This window comes from Dermacentor albipictus, chromosome 5 (genome assembly GCF_038994185.2).
Source record: "Dermacentor albipictus isolate Rhodes 1998 colony chromosome 5, USDA_Dalb.pri_finalv2, whole genome shotgun sequence".
Classification (NCBI taxonomy): Eukaryota; Metazoa; Arthropoda; class Arachnida; order Ixodida; family Ixodidae; genus Dermacentor; species Dermacentor albipictus.
In genome coordinates, this window is record NC_091825.1 from 132,279,490 (window position 1) to 132,302,733 (window position 23,244).

Consider the following 23,244-nt stretch of genomic DNA (forward strand, 5'->3'; position numbering starts at 1 on the left):
GTGAAAGCAGGAGCCAACCTTTGGGCAAGTGGATTTGTCTTTTGCTGCCACCTTGGAAAAGACAAGTCCACTTGTCGTAACGTTGGCTCCTGCTTTCAACTTGTTCTCGTTTTGCTCATCTCCATACAGTACTCATCATATAGTACTTTCCCTATCTCACAGGTGAATACTATTTCCCTCACAGGTGAATACTATTTCGGGTTCCGCTCTTCTTTCCTTTGCTACGTCAGCATAGCAGACGAATTCGGTTTAAAAGACATTGCGACGTTGGTGAGATCGTCAAGGCCTCGAGTAGAAACTGCAAGAGTATTGCGAAATCATTAAAACGTATTTATTGTCACGTGTAAGCACTTCAGCCATCGAAGGCGTGCTATGACGCCGATTCCGCAGCAGAACGCCGAGTTGAATGGCTATTACGAGCTATCTGCTTTACAGGAATATGTGTGAGTGTTCGAACGTGCTTGTCGTTTCACGCCTCCTCAGTTACGCTAACTTGTTGAAACTGTCATTGACAAACATTAAACTAGGCACGTGATGCTCAGCGCGAAACATAAATACAAATACCGTTCTAGCCAGTCTGCGATAACGATTCTAAAACTTGTTTCATGTTGTTTCCAAGCCAAAGAGAGAAATAACTTGTGTTGCGAGCGACGTTTGCACAAGGCCCAAACGGAATCGTTGACGACTGGCAAGCGTCGATGTATACGCCCTTCCTTCCTTCTTCTGCAGCGCAAATAGGGCTATTGAGACCGAGTTAAGGTGCTGTGCTGTCTGTGCGTGTATATGTTTGTGAGGGAACGGGTGGCATGGAGTCGCCAAAGCATACATCGGCATCGGGGAAGGGTTGCCGGTGGTGTTAGCCCGCTAATTCGAGCGATCACCGTTCGCCGATCGACCCCTCTCCTCTACCGTAATGGATGGAGGGTCGGAGGGTAGTGCAGCGGCAACGCGCGGAAAAGACAGGAAGAGAAATCGGGCGCGTGCCGTGGATCGTCGACACGCTTGATCCAGAAGCGCGATTCCGGTCGGCAAATATTGCCCGAGCACTCGAGCGAGCGAGGTACGCTTCCCGCTTCGGAGGACTCGGCAAAAGCGCTCCCGATTGCGCGCGCGCGCGCGTGTACCCTAACCTCCTCGCCCTTTTGCATTCTCCTTCTTCATTCGACGCATCTCCCACTCTCCTCTTGGAGCTTTGAGGCTGGCTCCCCATTTCCTCTCGTCTTCGCTACCCTCTCCACTTTGACGATCCCGTTCGCACTGCTCTTCATAGGTGCATGGCTTGTCTGTGTAAGCCCCCGCTTCCATCACTTAGGCGTCTCGCGCTCGAGATCACTTAGCGCAGGTGGGGCTGCCCCGTACATGTCAGCGCCCGGTTGAGAGCCTGTCGACAGAGCCCTTCTCTAACGCCGCCTGCTGGCGCTGCAAATATTTTCGCGAGTTTACGTATCTGAGCATTCAAACGCAAGCATGTGTTAGCATACTGCATGTGCCGCGAAACGGCGCTGTACGTCCTCGCTTCTAAGCTAGAGTTACCCAAGATTTTTCCAACGACAACGTTTTTGGCTGCATTCTATTTCGAAATACTGCGGGCACGGGAATGGAACGTATACTGCCGGTGTCAAACTATCAGGATCGCGTTCATGCGAACGCACGCCCCTCTGCGCCGTGTGTCCTACCGCGAAAGCGCGCCGTCTGCTCGGTCTCGAGCACGGTCTGGAGCGCCGCCTAAACCACCAGATTATTGCTGGCAGCTGGACGAGTCGGCCGGCGCCATCACGAAACATATCCCCAGCGCTGATGAAGACGCAACACGAACACTACTATAGCCACGGTTACAAAAAATTATAAGTAGCCGCGACGAATACAAAGCTCGCTTGCTCGACAGCATCGTGCGACAGTATACCAGTCCCTCTACTGTCTCGCGAAACTCCGCCTCGGGGTGAGAGCGCCGGCTCGTAGCTTGTCAGGACAGAACAGAAGGTGGCTGCGACGTATGACTGAAGTCTCGGGACGCGTTCGATAGCGGAGGTCGGTCGAGTGTACCGCGCCGAATCAACGACTGGTTCAATTTCGCAAGTAACGTCGGTCAGTTGGCGGAGCGCTCTCCTGGGATCATCGTAGTGGTGTAGCAGCCCTTCAGAGCGAACAATACGGTTGGACGGAGGCCGCAGCTGTGCAGGAGAACCTGCAAAGCAACATACGTTCCTGTGGAGGCCGTCATACAAAGAGCCTTTCTTGGGAAGCTTGGGACACTGAGCGCGCCGTTCGCGAGCTATCTGACCGTCTGCGTCGGCTCGCGCTACGGCATCACGAATGGAGGATAGTAGACGTGTTTATGGCAGCGGGAGGAAAAGTAATAAAGGATAAAGAAGATAAAACAATGAATAGCCGGTAGTGCCGAGCCGAAGAAGTTGAGAGCGAAAGTAACTAAATGCGAGAAAGTGGCCCAGTCGCGATGCTCGGTGGAAACTTAGCTTGACAACTTGATATCGAAATTGTTGCCATCTCATGTAGTTCCTGCACGACCTTCAGCACGCGTTTCCGAGCTTGGGGTCAATGTCACGATCGGGGAAAGCTCTTGGATTGCTTACGTCCGGCCGCTGGACCGAGGCACTGGCCGCAGCTGCTCGGGTAGACTACGGCTTTCAGGGGCTTGCGAACAACAAGGAAATCTATGGCTGCCTATGACGATGTGCCACTTTTATGCATGACGTCCTTTAGCATACGATGGCGCACCTACTCAAGATTCGCGACATCACAAGTACAATACGAGTAAGGCAACGGTGTTCTTAAAGGGAAAGTTTCTTTGCCTGTACCTTCGGCTTTCCCACTGCTGCTGCTGCTGCCTGGCACATAGTGCTTAATGGGGGGGGGGGGGATTCAGAGTTAGTGTATACATGACAGGAGCATGGCAGAGAAGAAAAGCTATGTGAGAAGCTCGTTTGGACCTTTGCACCGCGTCGAATGTAAACAATCCCTTCTGGAGCCCCTTGGGCGCCGCCCCATTAGCTTCTAGGCAGTTGTAATTATTTATGTTGGCCAAACCTGGACTTTTTAAATTATTAATGGCTGAGATTACCTCTAAAATAGTCAGGGGCCACTGGAAGATAGAACTCTTAAAATTAGTTAAGGTGTAGCTTGCTGGCAGTTGTGTCCCCTTACCTTTTCCCCTGCGCAGAGAAGCAGGCCAGAGCAAATACTAGCTCAGGGCTACGTCTCTAACAATCTTCTAATAAATTATCTCTTGCGAGTTGCGCAAACTGCCAGACGGGATCGGCTCGTGGGAAGAAGAAAATTTGACGGCAGCCCCATTTTACGCTTTACGCCGCACCCTGAAGTCACAGAAGAGTTTGAAGGGGAGTGACATTTCGTGGTGCGACGTTCGTAATCACGAAAATTTCACGGAAGTTATTTCGGCCTACATGATCATTTTCAAATGTGTAAACACGGAACTAGAATATTATGGTGTTTACGGAAACTATGGCAATTATGGTTCTTATGGCAACCAAAATGAATGCGTGCTGTAAGGACTGTAACTAAGAAGTTAATGACTTTAATTAGTTTATTAGTGAATGGATTGCTTTGGTTTTTCTTGCAAATGAAGTCAGCCTGAGAACGTAACTGTTCAATAATGACTTGGTTCGAGCAAATCTTGTAGGCTTTCTTAGTTTTAAATGTGTCTGAAGTGAAATAGGAGAGAGAGGGAGATAAAATCGGAGGTGAAAAGCGGAGAGGTGATCCACATCAACTGTACACACTACGACAGAGAGTTTATGGAGTCTATGGCTTTTAAACACAGAGTTTGTCGCAGTTTCGCAAGTCTCAATGTCCTGAGCTTTTAGTTGCCAAAGGGGAAAAAAATGTAGGGATTCTACTTGTGATGACACACTCTTATTTCATATGGGCAATGACGTTATTCTCTCTGGGCACGTTGCACACAGTTCCCTGTTATGTTGTTTAGACTTACATATTCAACTCTTGCAAGTATTCACTTCAACTAACTGGCTTCGCACCCTGACGTCTGACCACAACTACGCAGACATTGGCGCTGTTAAAGAACAAACCGCGCGCATCGAGAACATGTTTTACGCGACTCTCAACGAATCCAGATATTCCGAACTGTAACAGCACGGTGACACAACTCAAATTATGAGCCGTCGTCATTTTCTTTTATCCGTTCCTAAGTTGCCAGTTTGTTTCGCTCATCAAGATTCTTCATCCATAAAACGATAACGTTGCCGCGTGCCATTGAGCCTTTTCATCGGATCACGTTCCCTGTCGCTGCGCGAGGAATTTCTTGGAGGATTACGAGCTCGTTCCTCTCCCGGCAGGATTTTCTCTCCGCAGATCTGATCGAGGGCTGAAACAGCGCAGCCCGTCGATGACCTGAGCCAGCTGACCTGCGACCACATCGCCGCCGCTGCGTATTTTTCACGCATCTAAACATACGTGCGTCATTCGTGGGGGAAGCAAGAAGCGGGAAACGAAGGCACAGACGAATTCGCCGAAAGCTTACGGAATTCTTTTCATCGTATGGCCTTGCAAGGCGAGTGAGAGTAAGGTCCGAACCCTCCTCCGCCAACGTAGAGGGCCAGCTTTCACGATCTCTCGTTCCGCAGTTGCCATCTGCCTTCGAGACCATCGTTTCTCCTACTCACCCTTTCTACCACGCTCGTCATTCGTAGCGAATGAATGACATGTTTTACTCACTCATTCATGGAGTGGACGTCGATGGGCTTCGGAAAAGAAACTAAAAGCGACAGAAACGAAAGGATGTCCTGGACCTCCTTTTGGGACACCGGCAGGAGCGTGGAGGAAGGCAGAAAGGGAAGAGAAAAATAGAAATAGAGGCATCGTCACTTGGTCTGTTAAGACAGGCAGCCACCGTGCCCTTCTATTCCGTTTCTATGCTTTCGGCGTGACCACTCAAGCCCTAAGCAGGCTACCAAACACCATCCATCCTATCGGCTGTGAATGCGACACCAGCGAAAGACGGACCCCTGTGCTTAGCGCGACTGTAACAGGACACGAGACGACGAGGCCCCGGTGGACGGAAAAGCCAACAACGCTAAAGCTCCAGCGTAAATACAGAGGCACGTAGCAGAAGACGATAAACGAAAAGTAAACATTGGGCCTTCCTGAGAGAAAGCCCCGGTGCGCAGGGCTTAAGGCGGTCAGTGGATCCTTGAGCAGACTAATTCCGCCTGCTTTTTTTTTCTCTCTTTGCTTCCTGCCCCTAGCTGTAGCAGCACGCGTCTCGTATGCTCAAAAGAGAATTCTTCGAGGGATCCCGCCTGAGGTTTATTGAATGTGCTGAAAAAGAAGGCTACAGTACAGCGCGATGTCTATGTCCTGATCCACCCATAGAGGACCGCCAAATCACGCCAGTATAGTGTGGCAGAGTGATTACGTGCTACGTGGTCGTAGAAAAGAGGAGTAGTTAACGTTCTCTGTTACTCACGTCGCAAAGCAGAATAAAACATTCGAGCTTCCACTAAAAGAATATTCTACTGGCACTACGCTCTGACTCCGACATAGTTGAGAACTGAGCATAGGGGGAGGGAGGGGCGGGGAAACTATTAGCTCAGCTCTCCTTCCGGCCATCCGGTTACAAAGCACTTGTACTAAGCCTAGTCGCGTTACACAGAATAACATTGTTTTCAGTTCCTCGCGCAATGGAGCCACTAAATGAGCGATCGCCATCTTTAATGTGTGGCTTCTAATTTAAGGGACTGCAACACGAAGTATAACAAAACAAAGGGAAAATATACTGCTGAATGGACGCAGAAAAAGCTACAGAAAGAAAGATAGAAGGACAGAAGAAAAACTAATGTTTAAAGGCGAGAGAAAACGAAGAGAGCTGAGTGAATTAGAGATAAAATGCAGGTAGATGAAATTCTTGCATTGGGACATAATAAATATAAGGTAACGAAACCTGTGCCAAAGAAAAGGTAATGCAGCTGAGTAAGGCAGAGAATAATTGCATATAGATCACACAGTTTTCTGGCAAGAATGCGGCGGCTTCCGTTTCCACATGACAAGGATTACTGGAGATATCTGAGAGGGGCTTCGCCTTGCAACCGCGCCTTAATATACAGGCTAATGAAGCTAATGTTGGTAATGTTAAAGCTGCGATCTTTCAGCTGGTCCACTCCACCCCCCAAAACAAAAACAAGAAAAAAGGAAGAATGAAAACGTCCGCTGCTGCTGTTCCGGAAACTTCATGACGAGGCGAAACGTATGAAAACACCACACTCACAGGGAGGATTACATGCGGTGTATAGGAGACGGGCTGCGCGTGCTTCCGGTGAGGACGAGGCCCACTAAGTGTGGAAAGCCAGTACGCGGGATGTAAAGAAAGGAAGTTGAAGACGCGCCCCCCTTCTCCCAGCGGAATGCCAATGAGCGCTGGCTGGCTGCGGACACCTCCGGATGCCCCGTAAACAGTTCCGCAGGCGCAGGCACCGGTACGGTGTTCCGGTCGAGCCTTTAATGGGAAGCAGCGAGGGGACACAAGTAGGCGCGGGCCCAATCGCGGCTAGCGGTGTCCTGCGCGAGCGTTTGCACGCTGGTACGTGGGACATGGGGGGAGCATTTCTGTGCGATACCATAGTGGAACTGTCGATAACGATGTCTCGGCGTGTTATCGCTTCTTCCGTTACTTCGCTTATTGCGTGCAACTGGGCGCGGGCGCGCCCGGCTTTCCTGGCCAGACTTCTCGAAAGACGTTAACCCTGTGATTCCAAACTTACGGTAGCATTTCCTGCGCTGAGTTTGGTGATTCAAGACGGTGTAAGCTCTGCTGCTTAGCTCCTTCGACTACCCATAGCTGAAAATTTGCTGTAGCATATCGTAAACGCAACCATAGGCTTTGCGTTAAGCGTTCCGCGCCAAAATCCCCGTTTTCAATAATCAAACTCAGCAACTAATTATAGTAGTTAATTAAATAAATAAATACCTAATGAATCAATAGTTACAATAATAATTTGATTTCGGCAAATATATTTAACTGTTGTTGATGCTTTGTATGTGTGCGTGTGTGTCCGTGTGCGTGTGTGTGTGTGTGCGCGTGTGCGTGTGCGTGCGCGTGTGCATACACACACACACACACACACAAACACACACACACACACACACATCTATGGCGATGGGGAGGTAAATTTCCTCCCCATGGCCATAGATAAACGTTAACAATTTGTTCTAATTTTCATTTGTGTTGAGCTGTGTTGTGGCATTACAGGGCTGCTCGTCAGCGCTGAGTGAAGGAGCATTTTACTCGAGCACATTACAAAGATCTCGTAGGATTTTGTTATAGAACTCGATGAGTTTCCCTTCACCTTTTCCGAGTGCTAGATTGCAGCCCCCTGTCAAATTTGGCTCCATGGGCTTGTGTTTTCTTTTTTTTTTTGCAAGCGGCATTTTGTGTCCCCACGACTGTTTCTATAGTTCTCTACTAACGAACTACGGGCAGCACTGAAGTGCAAAGCCAGAGCAGAACGAACATTCGCTCCAACCCAGCTCTGTGATTCAAGCTGAAGTTCCCGTGGCATGCCCGATTGCGGATTACGCGCTAGCCACAGTGCCGTACGCAACATTTAATCTTGATAATCTGTGCAGGGCTTTGCCGGCAACATAGGCTCACTGATAACGGCGATGTCTGTGCATTCATTTCGGAGACTGTAACAGGCAACGTAACCGTTTCAGACGAGGACGGCGACGTTTGAACTGTAAACAAACTGTTGAGAAGATAACGGCACTTACATCTCCTATGAAAATAATGTGGGATTTCTATTGAATTTGCATTGTCTATTATAGAAATCGTATTGAGATACAATTGAATACCATGCAAACTATTATTGGGGGGGTGTCCCCCGTGGATGTCTGCCGTCGCAGTAAGCGAGTTTAGCGCTATAGGAATCGCTAAAGTGTGCTTATTTATTCCGGGTGACAAGTCATAGAGTGTTTCAGTTTTGTAACCCATCAAATAATATATTCCCACGTTAATTATTATGTTTTGTTCATTTGTTATTGTTTCTTTGCTCGTTTTCCTGTCTTCTAGAGTGGTCATGCTTCTATGCCAATCCTCTAGCGCACACCAATCATTTGCCGAACACTGGGATTTCACGTGCAAACAGCTTGTAAATTTATCCTTGTTAAGTTGTTGTTTTCCAACTCGTAATTCCGGACGTCACTAAGGAGCTCCAGATCAGACACAACTGCGAGACTTACAGTCTGCCCTGTCCACGAAGCAGCAAAGTTGTGGATGGAAAAAACACTCTTTCTTTGCGGCTTAGGAGCGTTCATGTCCGCTTAATCCTTCGCCATTCAAGCGCGAGCTCCCACTGAACTAATCCTACGTAAGCCCCTGTCAAAATTAATTGGAACCGTTGCGCCGCCGCTTTCTCTGCCGCCTAAACAAGGAGCAATGAAGTCGCGATAACAGCGTGAACAAAGAAACGACAAGAACTAGAAATAACGCAGAGCCCGGCACAAGGACTTTGCGCTGTCACAGTAGCATGTTAAATTCGTCGGTAATCGGCGTTTCTTTCGTGTTATACTTCGATGCTCTTATGCGCGGCATGTGAATCGCGTGATTTTTGTCGCAGGTAGTAAAATTTAGATGGGAAATTCTTTGGGCTAACACCGTTTGCTGCGTTTTTGTGAGTTTCAGCACGTCAAAGCGTACATGCGTGCCTGAGCGAGCGAGCGAGCGAGCGAGCGTGAGTGAGTGAGTGAGTGAGTGAGTGAGTGAGTGAGTGAGTGAGTGAGTGAGTGAGTGAGTGAGTGAGTGAGTGAGTGAGTGAGTGAGTGAGTGAGTGAGTGAGTGAGTGAGCGAGTGCTTAGCCGTAACTTTATCTTTTAAAATCATCCATCAGTAACGCCATTCGTATGCAAAACGCCTATTAAAATTTTCTGAGGCTTTAAAGGGCCCCTCACCAGGTCTGGCCATTTTGAGCTGACAAGCGCAGAGCATACATTGCGCGGTAACGATCGCGTCTGCAAAGTATTACATCGCTACGCGCCACGGAATGACGTCAAATTTCAATGCGAACGCTGTCTTCCCTTTCCCTCGCGGCCACCGCGCTCCAAGCTGGACGGTGACGTACTCGCGTCCGCAATATGACGTCGTTTGTGACGACACGTCACTTCGAGAATTATTCGTGGCAACATCTGTTATTTGTGTAATAGGTTGCTTAGAGAAATAATGAAACACGCAAACGGAATGCCTGCGTGTCTTCTGTTCTACTTCACACCGAAGCAAGAGCGATGTACTTCTGTTTCGTCTGCTTGTTCCCGCGTCGTGCAGTCGCGCGCGCAGACACCGAAACTATGTCGTTTTCTACCATGTTCCCGCGCAGGATCACGTTCTGCGATCCGCTTGTGTCTGCCTCAGCATTCGTGTAGCACTTACTTATACCACCAGTCAGGTGTCCTCGTGCACAGCACGCAAAATCGTGCCCTGCGCGAAACATGGTAATCACAACAGCTCGCGCGCAACGCCTTCAGCGGAAGTGCGCCGCGCCACAAAGAAAGCGCCCAGAAAAAAAGAATTGAAGGCGGGGCCCGTGACGTATGCGTCACGCGATCCTCGAGGTCCGGTATGGGAGAACGCAGGGAAGGAATTTTGTTTGCGGAGGCCAGACGGGGTGCGTGGAGAGAACGTCTCGCTATGCAGTGGAGCTCGCCTCCTGAAATCATGGGTTCACGGCACTGAAATATTTCTGTCTCGGCTATGAATGAGCCCATCAGAAAAATTTTTGCGGCAGAACGCTCCCCAGTGGACACGTAACAAGTGCCAGTGTATAACCAAACCTTTCTATGGGGCTTAGTGAGGGGCCTTCTTAAAGATGGGATTTCGCATTAGCTGGGAAATATTTTAGGCACCTGTACTACAGCTCTGTTTCCACATTGATATCCATTAAGGCTCATTTATGCCAGAATTGCTGAGTTGTTACAAAAGTTATGTTACCAATGTAAGTAAAAACTTCACTGTTATACCCTTCTGAAGAGTACATGCGTATGCTTGCCTTCTAGTGAATAGGTGACCTAGGTTATTTGTTTTGCTAAGTAAATGTGCTTTGTATTTTACATCTGCGGAGCAGATCTTGGTCATTCCTATAGCGGTCGCTTTTGTTTATAAACCGTTCGCAGTTAAAATAAAGAAATAAGGACACCTATACTAACTATCGAAACGGGAAGAAAACCTCGCTGATTATTCAGCGCGTGTATGATGTGATAATCTAGTAAAACAATATATGTTTCCGGGCACGTATACGCACATAAGAATCGGCTGAAAATAAAACATGCAAACGGCTAGAAAGACGTTGAGCTAGGACATGTAGTGTTTCTGTGTGTTTACATTTCTGTCCTTCTGGTTCTTCATGAGTCTTTGAAGCGGGACTTTCCAGCGCACCGCCGGCAAACATACCATCCCTCGATAACGAAGTAATTATTAAAGCACTTCCTTTCACAGTCGGCTGAAGAAAAAGAAAAAGTGATCCTTTTTATCACAAACTGCTTTGATCATTACCCCCCTCTTGCTGATTGGCTGTTGTTTTGTAAGTCTTCCCGAAAATAAAAGAAAAAGTATTTAAAAGAAATGGCAGCCATGGAGGGGATGTGGTGTTTCATGAGCAAATATACAAAAAAAGAGGGTGTGTTCAAGGCATTTCCAGTTTGATGCGAGTACGGTTTAAGCGAAGATATATAATTTTGGAGCAATTTTTTTTATTGATCGCGAACGTAAATTATGCGCAAGTGATCCTGTCTTGATTGGTGACTTTGCGCCACCGCTTGCCGTAGATGCAAGCGGAGAAGAACAACACGAAAAAAGTAATTTCTTTTCGTTATGGCTTCAACTAACCAGTCACTCCAAGCGGCGCAGGTGTTTGTTTTGTTGTTTCGTGCCCACGATGGAATAATTTAAACGCCGCGAAAATATTTCCCCGAAGTCCCTGCCTTGGAAATTTAGTGGCGAACTTTTATCTCCGCTGATCCTTCGCGTTCGGCCGTGTATTCCCGGGAGTATCGACATCGTCGCTTCTCTCGTGAGCGTCAGCTACAAACTTACAGTGCAATGCCCCAGGAGTGATAAGCGCTCGCGCTGTGCGAGCCACTTAATAATCTTCGTGCTTCCGGCGTCCGTGGATTGCGCGTCTACGGTAGTCGTTAAACGAGGTACCTCGTCACGCCGGCTGGAATAATCGAGTGGAAAAAATGAATAAAAATGGCGTTGCTTCTATACAAACAAAGTTCAAGACGCTGTATTCTCGCGTTGCTGCCCGCCTATAGCTCCTTCCTTGCGTTTATTTCGTAGCAAAATTTATTATCTGGTTTTACGTGCAAAAACCATGATCTGGGTATGATGCACGCCGAAGAGGAGAAGTTCAGATAAATTTTGACCACCTGAGGTCCTTTAACGTGCAGCCAGTGCACGGAACACGGACGTTTCTGAATTTCGGCCCCCATCGAAATGCGGCCGCCTCGGCCGGGATTTGAAGCCGCGACCCCGTGCTTGGCAGCGCAACTCCAAAGCCACTGAGCAACAATGGCGGGTTTTATTAACCCATTGGCTACCAAATATGATGTGCGCTGCAGTGCCCTATGTACCGATTATGCTTGCCGCTTATGGGCACTACACAATCTACCACTAAATACTAAGTACTAAGAATTTTAAAAATCTAACCTCCGATGTGGTGGACAAGTAGTGTCATCTATTGACAGCATTTTAATCAAGTATAGCGTATATTGCTCATCCCGTCATCGATGAATAAAGTTTAAAACCAACCAGCTTCCAGTCCGGTGATTCACCGGCTTTGGCAATATGGCCCCTGTTGTTAGGTCCAGCAATTTGCCGGCTTTGGTAACCAATGGGTTAAAGTAGTCGCTCGTACAGTGCCTCCTTTAAAATGAAGTGTTTTTAATGCACCGCGAACGCGAGGTTACGATGTCTCCCGCTCCATCTATATACGTAATCACCACGCATCATTCATGAAAAACAAGCTCAACAGAGCTCAAAACATTTTAAAGACAATTAGTAAATAAAGCCGAAAGGCTGAGCAATAAAAGAATATTCAGGGGGCACTTAGTCATGCGCCCAACGCAAGGTCGTTGGTTCGAGTGCCTTAAATAACTCTAGCTAAATTAACTTCGCCTCAATTAACATCGAACGGCGAGGGTTCACAGCCCTATCAACACCAAAGGTGGAGGGATCGCAGCCTTCTTGGGCCATCGTGTGGTCACGCTGACAACGGCGGAATTTTCGCCTCATGAGCCATGTAATGCTTTCGCATTAATAAAGTACTCAATTCTCCAATAAGGGTGCACAAACTAACTATGAATCAATAAATCCTGTTTTTTTTCGTATACCAATACCACGATTTGATTAAGAGGCATGCCGCAGTGAAGGACTCCAGATTCATTATGACCACGAGGGAATCTCTAACAGATACCTCCAATGCAGGGGACACGGGCGTTTCTGCATTTCTCCCCCATGACAATGCGGCCGCCGAGACCGGGATTCGATCCCGCGACCTCGTGCTCAGCAGGGCAGCACCATAGCCGCTAAGCCACCGCGGCGATTACAAATAAATTACGTTAAGTACACGTGGCGTTGGTTTATATGCGTTGATAATCGGACTATTGATTCGCTATAAGGCAGCAGCTGCCTACTTGTAAACAGAATCACAAACGACTTGCCTATTCGTTCCTTTCGACTAACGATCGTTCACGCTCGTTTAGTTTAGCGGTCATTGCATTTTACCCCTACGCACTATGCCATGGGTTCTACTCCCGGTCGCTGCTACCAAATTCTGGGCGTTCAAAACGGCCACGCTCAGATGCATAATGAAAGTTAAAGTACCGCAGCTCATAAAACCATTATTGAGTGTCATCCACTTCGAATGACAGAAAGCTGAGCTAGTTGGTAAGGATTCATAATGCAAAAAGGGGTAAGGCGTGCAGACACGGACACAAGAGAAGTGGACAACATAAACGCCGTGAAGGAAGCACTGAGGCGAAAAAAGAAGGAAGACACAAAACACATCTGCGCATGCTCTGAAATTGTAGCACCACGTGTCAATCGGGTACACCTGCCGGTCTACGTGAGAGATAAATGTTAATGCAACTGATCTCTTCCTTATGTAAGGTAATCGAAGGCTGACTCACGCAAGCAGTTCCACTATTATTGATATGCCATGCCTCGACTAAAATACGCCTATACTCATTCCTATGTCTGTACAATATCGTGCATTCATCCACTTCGGCATCCCCGAAAGCGTGGCGATGGCACATAACTTCTTTAAGGAAACCAATGCAACCTGTCAACAAATCGGCGCTGTCCTTTCTCGGAGTTAGCACGTTCCGAAAAAAAAAAAATGTTTCGCGACTGCATTCCACCACCGACAAGTCTTGGTGAGCACGCACTCTTGTGTTGTTGTATAATGTTGTTTGTGCAAGTTTCTGACACGTGGCAAACTTAATTCATGCTTTATCTGTACGTGGGCCATCTACATTGCGTTGTATTTTTTTTTTCTTTTTCACTAGCGCTATGCCAACGTGTGTGTAGGCCGGCCAGGTCCTCTCAGGCTGCTTGATCAGCTTCCTTTTCCTGGTCGGCCGCAACATTGTTGCAAATAAACTCAAATGTATTCAATTCAATTCAACTCGTGTGTTCTCACGTACCCGACCTTTACTTGGCATGCTATTCTCAAGTTATTCAGGTGTGCAATGTTTTGACATTTCTATATGATTTGCATAGTATTCATTGCGATGGCTATATAGTGAGCTTGTATTGAGCCTGGTGTATCACTAATAAGCAATGCACAGCGTAGTAACGGACATATACCACGTGGCGCACTTAATGAAAACTTGTAGAAAGCTTTCATCATCACAATCCGTGTCAAAGGCGATTTGTTCAACTAGCTCATTAACATTCTCACGTAGAACGACTGATATGACAGCCGAAATAACGACAACGAAAAATGACGAAGCGTTTTTTTAAACACTTTCGATAAACCAACATAGAAAAAAATTTGCGGAACCTTTGCAACATGATTGTTAATGTCTAGTGCTAATTAGCACTATTGGTTAAAGCTATCAGAAGTGTGGGTGCTGTGACGTTGCACTGCCTTCGAGATAGGCCCGCGTTGCGAACCACATTAAAGCTCTTGCGAATACACATATCCTGCACTGGTATCAGGATCGGCCTACCAAGTCACCAGCTTTGATCACATTGTCTCCGCGACTGGCCCATTTTATTCTGCCAGACACGCAAGCCACGGTGAAGAGTCGGAGAAAGCTTCGCTTTAAATATTTCAGAGAGGGCCCATTCTCGCTAGAGCCCAGTATTGCTAAGTTATGCTCCCTCCAAGTTCTTGCCTTTCTCTATGGCCACAACGAATGTGGACGCATGTATTGATAACTCTCCGTCTAGGGAGAGCACTGGAATGAAGACTCAGCGGAAGACGGATCATTATCATCACCCCCACACTACCGTCACGTACAGCAGCACCATCACCACCACTACCACCATCATCATGATCCTCATCGCCATTGTCATCACCATGAGACAGAATTTTGGTGCCATTTATAGGCATCCCTGAGCATAGGATAAAGGCCAGAAACCCAGATTCGGTAAAGTGTGTAGGGGTTGCTAGAAAAAATGGTACTCTTATTGAATACGCGGCATCCGAAGCCAGCGAACCGTTCTCAAACAATGAGCGACAGTATATTAAAAAAAAAATAAGAAAACACTGAAGGCTAAAAAAAGAAAAAGAATGACAACAAAGCTATTTTGCTCCGCAGCTTTTCTGAACAGCCATTCTCTCTAAGGCTCCCACGTTGAACAAGGCCGCAAAGTGTAGAGCCTAATGGCTTCCACAGATCTTGGCGCTTCCTAGAGCGGCATCGAAAATTAGCAACATGTTCGCGTTTCCTCCAGCCGTGCTGCGTGCCTACGTCGCGAGGTGCGCGTCACTTACTTGTACCACCGAGTTCCAAACATGGAACATTGACTGGGCGGGGCGTGCAAATCGCGGAGAGGGAGGAACACCCTGCTTTGTCCACTCGACTTGGCTTGGCTATATAGTCGAGGGTGTGCAACAAAGCGCGCTCCGCCTAGACGTCGAAAACAAGAACGCCGGACACATGCGCCTCTTTAGTAGCTGCGCACTGATCAACAAGCCTTTGTATGAATAGCCAAAAACAATATAGGATGCAAAAAGTTTTTACACACAAATTGCTTACACAGAAGTGAAATGTTCACTTACAACGAACACCCTTAGGACGAATAAATCGATGGAAAATTGACAGCGTCAGCTGTTTAAGTAAACAGCAGCTCCGCTGCCTCTGCGACGAAAGCTTTCAGAAATTTCTATAATCCAGACACTGTTCGTGATGACAACACAGATTTGATGATAGTGAAACCGAATTTCGGCGAGTGCTCTTCCAAAGCCGTAGACCGATGATCGCTACTGTACTGACGCATACGACGGTACAACGATCTTACGTCACAACACAAATGTGCCCACAGCGATATCGAAACGTTGAAAACGAAGACGTAAAACTAAGATGGTGTGGCAGTCTCCACTAAGATTGTTGTAGTATTAAATTAAGTGGCTATGGACAGATTACGTTAGTGCCGACAACTCGAATTGACGGTGACGAATTGAGCTCAGTTGCTCTGTCAGCACTTCCTGTAGCAGTAACGTTTCGATAACCATGATTCGCAGCTGTGATTTAAGTTGTATATTAACGAAAAAGCTCGAGAAATACAAAAAGAAATCAAGCAAAATCTATCTTGCTGGCAATTATAAATATGTAGCCTATGCCACACGAAGGTGGGCTAAGTGACAAAGAAAGCACAGCCTGTGTCAGCATTTCAGACAAGGCACAGCATGCGTGTGAATAATCAAAATCACAGCATGAACGCCTGAAAATATCTGCCTCGCTTCAAGCTATGCCACAGTAAGGAAAGCTCGGGCAGGAAAGTCTGTAAAGTATGTCAGTCTTCTTTCTCCCTTTCCAAAGACATTATCTGCTGTTCACGCAATACAGAGATCCTATAAAGAATATATTTACAAAAGTGCAAAATTTGTGAACATCAACCCCATTCCTTCGCCGCCATAAGCTGCCTCAGGAACCACAAAATGAGTTGCCGTGGTGCGTTGGTCGCAACAAGTTGCAGCCGAATCCACAGACAGCGTTCGACCAAATAAAAGAAAACGAGCACACGTGCATAGGGGTCCCACCCACTGTCGCTCCTCCACGACGGCTCAATCGATACAACTACATCACGCAAAAATGACACACACGACGAAAGGAGTCGGCCCCGAATAGTCGTCAACAGCGTTCCTTGGCCACCATAAGGCTGTCGCTGGCGCACGAGAACGTGTCGGCAAAGTCTTCCGTGTGCAGTAGCGGCGCGTTTCCAGAAACCGCGTCCACTTCGGAGTCGTAGTGCTTGTTGCAGAACGCGTTGGCAAACACAATGTAGAAGAACTGGCCGTGCGACATGCGCCTCGTCTTCGCGGCCATCTTGGCGACGCGCCAGTCGCTCGCGTCCTTGACGACCGCGCGGATGCTCCTCAGCGCCAGCGCCGCCGGCGGAGTGGACTCGTACATGATAGGTGGCGCCTCGTTCCATTCGTTCGGGTAGCCATTTTCGTTGCGGCTCCAAACGCCTCGGGACGTGCACGCCTTGAAGGAGCGGATCTTCTCGGCGGTGATCGCGCTCCAGTTCGGGTGCTCGAGCAGCAGCGCCCAGAGGCTGGCGGCGAGCCGGTACCCGGACACCGGCAGGTTCTGAAGGGCGCCTGGCTTGTGCGAGACGTCCAACAACCTGTTCGAGCGAGATAAAACGACCGGAAGACGCGAGAGTTCTCGCGTGGGCTGTATAACAACGTTCCGAGATTGGAAGTTCCTCTTTTTGTTTCAAGGTATTCGAGGGTTAAGCTTGATGATGATGAATATACTGTTTTGTGGCGAAAGGGCCAAGTATGACAAAAAAGGGCCAGTGTTAAGCTTACGGCGAATATGAAAGGCAATCGCTCGCCGTGCTCCAGTGTTTAAAAGGGAATGCCACTGGAGCTAAAATTTCGACAAGCGGACTTATTGACAAGGAGACGTAGACAAATCCTCCTCGCCGAAATGCTGGCTTTCGCGACATGCCTAATTCGACCGCTGTCAATCACTTCGAGTTTCCATCTTTCTGTGAATCTCTATCTTGCTTGGATCATGATCTTTCAAGAAACCTTGAAAATTTCTGACAAAATTTGCCAAGCAGCGTTGCAAACAATCTGTCACGTTGACGAAGAATCTACTACCTTTCTTTCCTTTATGAAATGCTGTTACACGTTGTCTTGTCAAATAGCTAGGGGAGATAAAAAAACTGGGCTGGCTAGGAGGATTCACTGATGATGGAAGAATGTAGTGCAGATTCATAACAAAGGAAACACCACAACTACGTTGAAGGGCACTTTGGTTTTAGACGACCTCTATTCCACAGGCCCATATATGATCATGCAGGCTCCCTCCCCGCAGTATATTCGTGAATATTAATGAGAACATGGCGTGTGAAGCTACCGTCACGATCAGTAGTCAATCTCGTGATTGGAGAGGTGGAACGCATTCGTACGACATGTTCACGAGCATGCTGTAGAACTTGGTCTCGGCTGTAGTCACAACACTATTAGCATGCTGCTCTGCCGCGGCGCTATAAACAGAACTGAACAGTGTTCTATGTGCACGTAGTTTTTACATGCAACATCGACATGAAAGGCATTTCAGCTGCGGCTACAGTGAAAGCACTGTTTTACATGAAATGAATGTGTCATCGCTACGCTGAAAACTTGTGACGTCACTGTTGAATCCTCCCTAGCCACTTAAGCAGTTCCTAAATCATTTATATTTAATACTCTCGCGAGGGGATTTAGAGCGACTTCGTCAGAAAATTGTCATATTCCATAGAAATATTACGGAACGCATGTGACACTACTAGTGAGCGTACGGAAACACTCTACTTTGTCACGTGGAATGCAGAACACCTGCCTGAAGCCGGTTATACGGAGGCAGCCGCACTCCCCTGATCAGGGATCGCCATGGCAACCTTCACGCACCCTTGCTTTACACCTGCGCCCTATTTTTAAATTGTCGTATTAACGTTACGTGACCTCTAAATTTCGCGGTCCTTGAAGTATACCTATAAAAGTCGGTGTCGATCGACAGGTACTTCTCGGTGACCCAGACGGGCGGATAGTCGTCGGTGTATCCCCTGCGGGCCTGCTCCATCTTCACGCGATACTCGAACTCGCTGACAGACAGGTAGTTCGAGATGAAAAGCTCGCGGGCGTCGGGCACGTGGCAGTCGGAAACGTATCGCTCGCGAGGCAGCACCAGTTTCACGCCGTCGAGCAGACGGTCGGCCCTGACTTGGTCGCCAAGAGCCACGATGTCACACGAGCGAACCTGGGTCGTTGATACCGGAGAGGTCCCGTGTTTACCGCGTGTTCCGAAACTCTAGAGCCCATCAGGCCGTGAATGTGAGCTGCTGGCGTGAAACGTAAGCTGCCGGTGACACTACGGAAGCGATAAATGAGAAGCCTCAAGTTACGCACTCTGGCAAATGTCGCGGTCTTAGAGTCCGCTATACTCTGAAATCGGGCAAGCATTTGCGATAATAGGGCTACTAGAACACCTCGTAAGCTTCTGCAAGGACAACAGTGAACGTCAACTCAGACAAGCGGGGGGCGAAGAAAGAGAATGAGCTGATCAACCTAGTGCCTTTGCCCAACCAATGTAATACAGTTCGCCTGCATCAGCTGAGATGCCAAGGCTAGGACAACACACTGACCTGCGCTCGCACGGCCTCCCGGGCTTCGGCGAATGACGAGCGCAGAAAACGGTCTTTGGTTTCGTCCGTGAGGATTACCGCGTACGCAATGTTCCAGAGCGCCCGGTGTGCCATCACGTGGTCGTGGCAGCGCATACGGATAATCTTTTCCCTCCAGGGTCCCGTGATGGTTGAGCTTATGTAGAAACGATTGAACGTCTCCGTTGACACGTACACGACCAGGTGAGCCAGCGATGTCGGCTGGTGCACAGGAGAGAGCAAGTACGCGACTACGTCCAAAATGGCCTCGTCCTCGACGTATGACAGCGTCATTGCGTCGTCTACGTCGAGGACGGTGTCGAAGAAGGCCTCTCTCAGCGAGCTCTCGTTGAGGAACGGAAGCCGCGCGTACAGCTCTCCGATGGTAACCACTTTCATGGGCTGCTCCGGCCACTTCGTCGTAGTCGACAATGGCATTGGGAGTATCAAGGGGGGGACGGCGCCGGGGATTCCTCCGTCAAACTCGAAGAGTTCCTTAAGCGTCACGTTAGTCGATGCGTACTCGTTGTAGAGGCGAAGACTGTCGGCGAAGCAAGTTTGACAGGAGGCGTTCAGTTGTGCCAGGATCACGTTGTGCCGGTACATCTCGAAGTGCCTGCGCTCCTCGCTCGAATTGGAATCCGGGCGCAACAGCCGCGCGCTCGGTCGAGGCACTCGGAATCTGAACACGTAGGGCATGCCGCGTTTGACGCCCATGTCGAAAAGAAGAATGAACATCTCCGCCGGCGACTTTGTCGCGCGCATTTCGCCGAACCGCAGCAGTTCTTCGGTGATTTGTAAGAGGAAATTCCGCGGCCGCGAGCAGTCCTTGAGGCAGGTCTGGTAGAAGATGCTGAAGAACTTCGTGGAGGGTTGGTTGTGCACGCTCGTACTACGGGTCAGTGACTTTACGATTGCGCCCTGTAGAGAGAGAGAAAAATAAATAAAGAATACGACATACTTTATTTTCGAACAGACGACGACGAACGCAGGCTCTGCACCGGTTATGAGCACTATCAGCTCAATACAAGTTATTTCCTATTACCAGCCACGTTTTGTTCAGCGATAGAAGACTAGCAGCGCTGTCCCCTGCCGCGGGTAGCTGTGAACGTCAAAGTCTCCACAGTCATGAAAGCATGATGTCAACCAGCTTTTGCCTTATTTAGTTCCTTGGTTTTTTATATAACAAGAGCCGCTAACTTGTCTTATGGTCGTGTTCTTCTTTTCCATACACATAAATAACATCCGATCGTTAGTTTCCTCTTCCGAGACCTCTGAAAGCAGGAGAACCCAGATAAAACAAAGAGGGGGCAAGATTACAAATGATGATATTTTAAGGAGACTTATACAGAACTTAAATGTTTGCAAGGAAGGACTACATTGAGACATATTTAGTGCATATGATACACCGCTGGTAAGCACCTTGCTTAAAAACCGACAAATCAGGAGTGATGCTTCAGTGGTTACGTCCAAGACTACGAGGCAGACTACGCCGTAGAGATACGATTCATTAAAGACAATTGAGGTATTCTTAAAGGGACAATAAAGGCAAATACGAAGTCAACGTGGACTGTTAAAATACCATTCCAGAAACATCGCAGCGCTTGTTTCGTGCCAAGAAATGACTTAGTTTACGAGAAAATTGCGTCTGAAGTGTTCGCATACCTTGAGCGCAATTCAAATCGCCCGCCACCCAGCGTGGGCGGGGAGTAAAACGTCGGGGAGTAACACGGCGTCCGACAGACGGCGCTATGATTTTCTGCGCAAGAGCAATAACGTGCTGCCATGGTGAAGCCGAGCCAAGACAGAGCGTTGGATTCGCAGCCGCAGCTGTCGTTGGTCAAGTGGCATGGACCGTTCGGGAATCCCACGACATGATATGGAAGTAGCATCGTCCGCTACTTTCAGTTTGTGTGAGTTTAGCGAACCGGTAAAAGCAGCCCAGCACTGCGTGATAACGAAACTACTGAAACGAGAAAGCGCGGGTGGCTACAGGGAGGAGAAAACGAAACTCTGCAATCACCCGCGCCATTGCCAAAGCTAACGTCAATCAGACCTTTTTTCTAAATATAAAAGAGAACTGGAGAAGTAGCATTTTCTTTTGTCTTGTAGTGCAATGCAACGATCTTTCAATTACGAGTGGTGGACTACTACTGAGAGAATTGCAATGAGGAATGTTTTCTTCATCGAGCTAGTACTTGAATGTCCCTAAGGAGTCTGTAATCGTGGCCGGCACGTACCTGAAATTCTCGAATACTAAAGCTCTGTTCGCGATAATATTGACCCCTTAGACGTTCGAAAGTACAAATGTATCTCTTGAGCTTGACCTATTATTTGCTATTAGTGCCCCTTTATTATAGCCTGAAAGTAATGCACATGTTTTGTTTATGCATTTCACTTCTGTTGTACATTGTATATTGCTTTCTCTATATTGCTTTCTTGGTCACGTGCCACCAGGCAGTACTCAACCCTTTTTCCTCGTAAAACAATGTGAACTGCTTATACGCGCTCCCATAAGACCTTGCGCTTGCGCTCGTTCCGTGTTCACATCTGTGCCATGTGTGTATGTGCTATGTGTTTTACCACTGTTCGTTACCTGGCTCCCTGGATATGAGCAGGAATTCATCATCATCATCATCATCATCATCATCATCATGGCTACGCCCACACCAGGGCAAAGGCCTCTCCCATACCTCTCCAACTACCCCGCTCATGTGCTAGTTGTGGCCATGTTGTCCCTGCAAACTTCTTAATCTCATCCGCCCACCTAACTTTCTGCCGCCCCCTGCTACGCTTCCCTTCCCTTGGGATCCAGTCCGTAACCCTTAATGACCATCGGTTATCTTCCCTCCTCATTACATGTCCTGCCCATGCCCATTTCTTTTTCTTGATTTCAGCTAAGATGTCATTAACTCGCGTTTGTTCCCTCACTCAATCTGCTCTTTTCTTATCCCTTAACGTTACACCTATCATTCTTCTTCCCATAGCTCGTTGCGTCGTCCTCAATTTGAGTAGAACCCTTTTCGTAAACCTCCAGGTTTCTGCCCCGTAGGTGAGTACTGGTGAGACAAAGCTGTTATACACGCTTCTCTTGAGGGATAATGGCAACCTGCTGTTCATGATCTGAGAATGCCTGCCAAACGCACCCTAGCCCATTCTTATTCTGATTATTTCAGCCTCATGATCCGGATCTGCGGTCGTGACCTGCCCTAAGCAGATGCATTCCCTTACCACTTCCAGTGTCTCGCTACCAATCGTAAACTGCTGTTCTCTTCCGAGACTGTTAAACATTACTTTAGTTTTCTGCAGAGAAATTTTTAGACCCACCCTTCTGCTGAGCAGGAGTACGGCGACGCAAATTCGAGAAACGACGAAGAGCGCACTGTCTGTTCTCTACAGCGTTAGGAGCGTACCGACTGCGAGTAGATGTTGTTGTACCCCAGCTCGATGCCCGTGCCGCAGACGTACTCGAAGAAGTCATGGCACGGGTCCAGGGACTCGTTCATGAAGGCCAACAGGACGGGAACCTCCTCAGGACAGCAGAAGGGTGCCGCGCTTGTCTCGGTTGGAGGTGGTTTGGTCAGGGCACGGCTCAGCAGCCACGCGACCGAGCCGCAAACTCCGGCAGCAGCGATTAAGCAGATCGCCATGGCCGTACCGTGTCCGCATTGACGCACAGGCCCCGGATGCGAGGCAATGCAAGGCTGTTTCGGAAAGGGCTCTTGTTGGCGAGTTCCCGCCGTCCGATCGCTTTCGACGGTGAACCTCGTGGTGTTCTGCTCAAGAGCCATAGACTTTCGCAGGTGGTGTCCAGCTAATGAAGCTTCTTCTTTGACTTCTTCTTCTTCTGAGTTGAGCGTCACGTGATCTTACTAATGCCTTCGACAAACGACGCTTACCCAACGCGAGGAACTAGCTCATTATCAACGCCTTCTCTATTCTTTCTTTCTTCACCTTTTCTTCTTCCCCCAACGCCTAGTAGCAGGACAGAACATTGATTCAGGCTGCCCTCTCAGCTTTTCTATCGCAATAAATACCTCTCTCTAGCCAAAGAGGAAGAAGTTCATGTTCATTACTTTTCCACGTGGCACAGACTCACAAGGGGGATCGGCCACACAAATGAAAAATAAACCGAACATCTATAAATAACAAAAATAAAAAAAGCAAGAAAAGCAACAATTATTGGATGGAAAAATACAGTGAAAATAATTTCCTTATTTCGTTCTCGTCTTTTGTGTTTTCCATCTTTCGCCCCTTGGACAAGGCGCAGACTTACTGCAAACGCTTCCAGCTTAGCACATCACGCGTAAGTTAGCTCGAGGTGATAGGCGAAAGTGCTGTCTTTATGCTTAAATTAAATTTGCTGGTTGAGAACT

At 48.1% G+C, this 23,244-nt stretch overlaps 2 protein-coding genes across 6 annotated transcripts in view; both read right to left on the bottom strand.

The window, feature by feature from the left end:
• The window catches only part of LOC139060093 (glutamate receptor ionotropic, kainate 2), a 636,178-nt gene that overhangs the window by 97,647 nt on the left and 515,287 nt on the right, over positions 1 to 23,244 (bottom strand). The gene's annotated exons all lie outside the window — the stretch shown is intronic.
• On the bottom strand, positions 16,207 to 22,737 carry LOC139060092 (uncharacterized). Its single transcript, XM_070538900.1, has 4 exons — positions 22,282 to 22,737; positions 18,851 to 19,789; positions 18,200 to 18,465; positions 16,207 to 16,840 (listed from the first exon to the last, which is right to left on the bottom strand). The coding sequence occupies exons 1-4, from the start codon at positions 22,657 to 22,659 to the stop codon at positions 16,342 to 16,344; spliced, it is 2,082 nt and encodes a 693-aa protein (XP_070395001.1). The 5' UTR covers positions 22,660 to 22,737; the 3' UTR covers positions 16,207 to 16,341.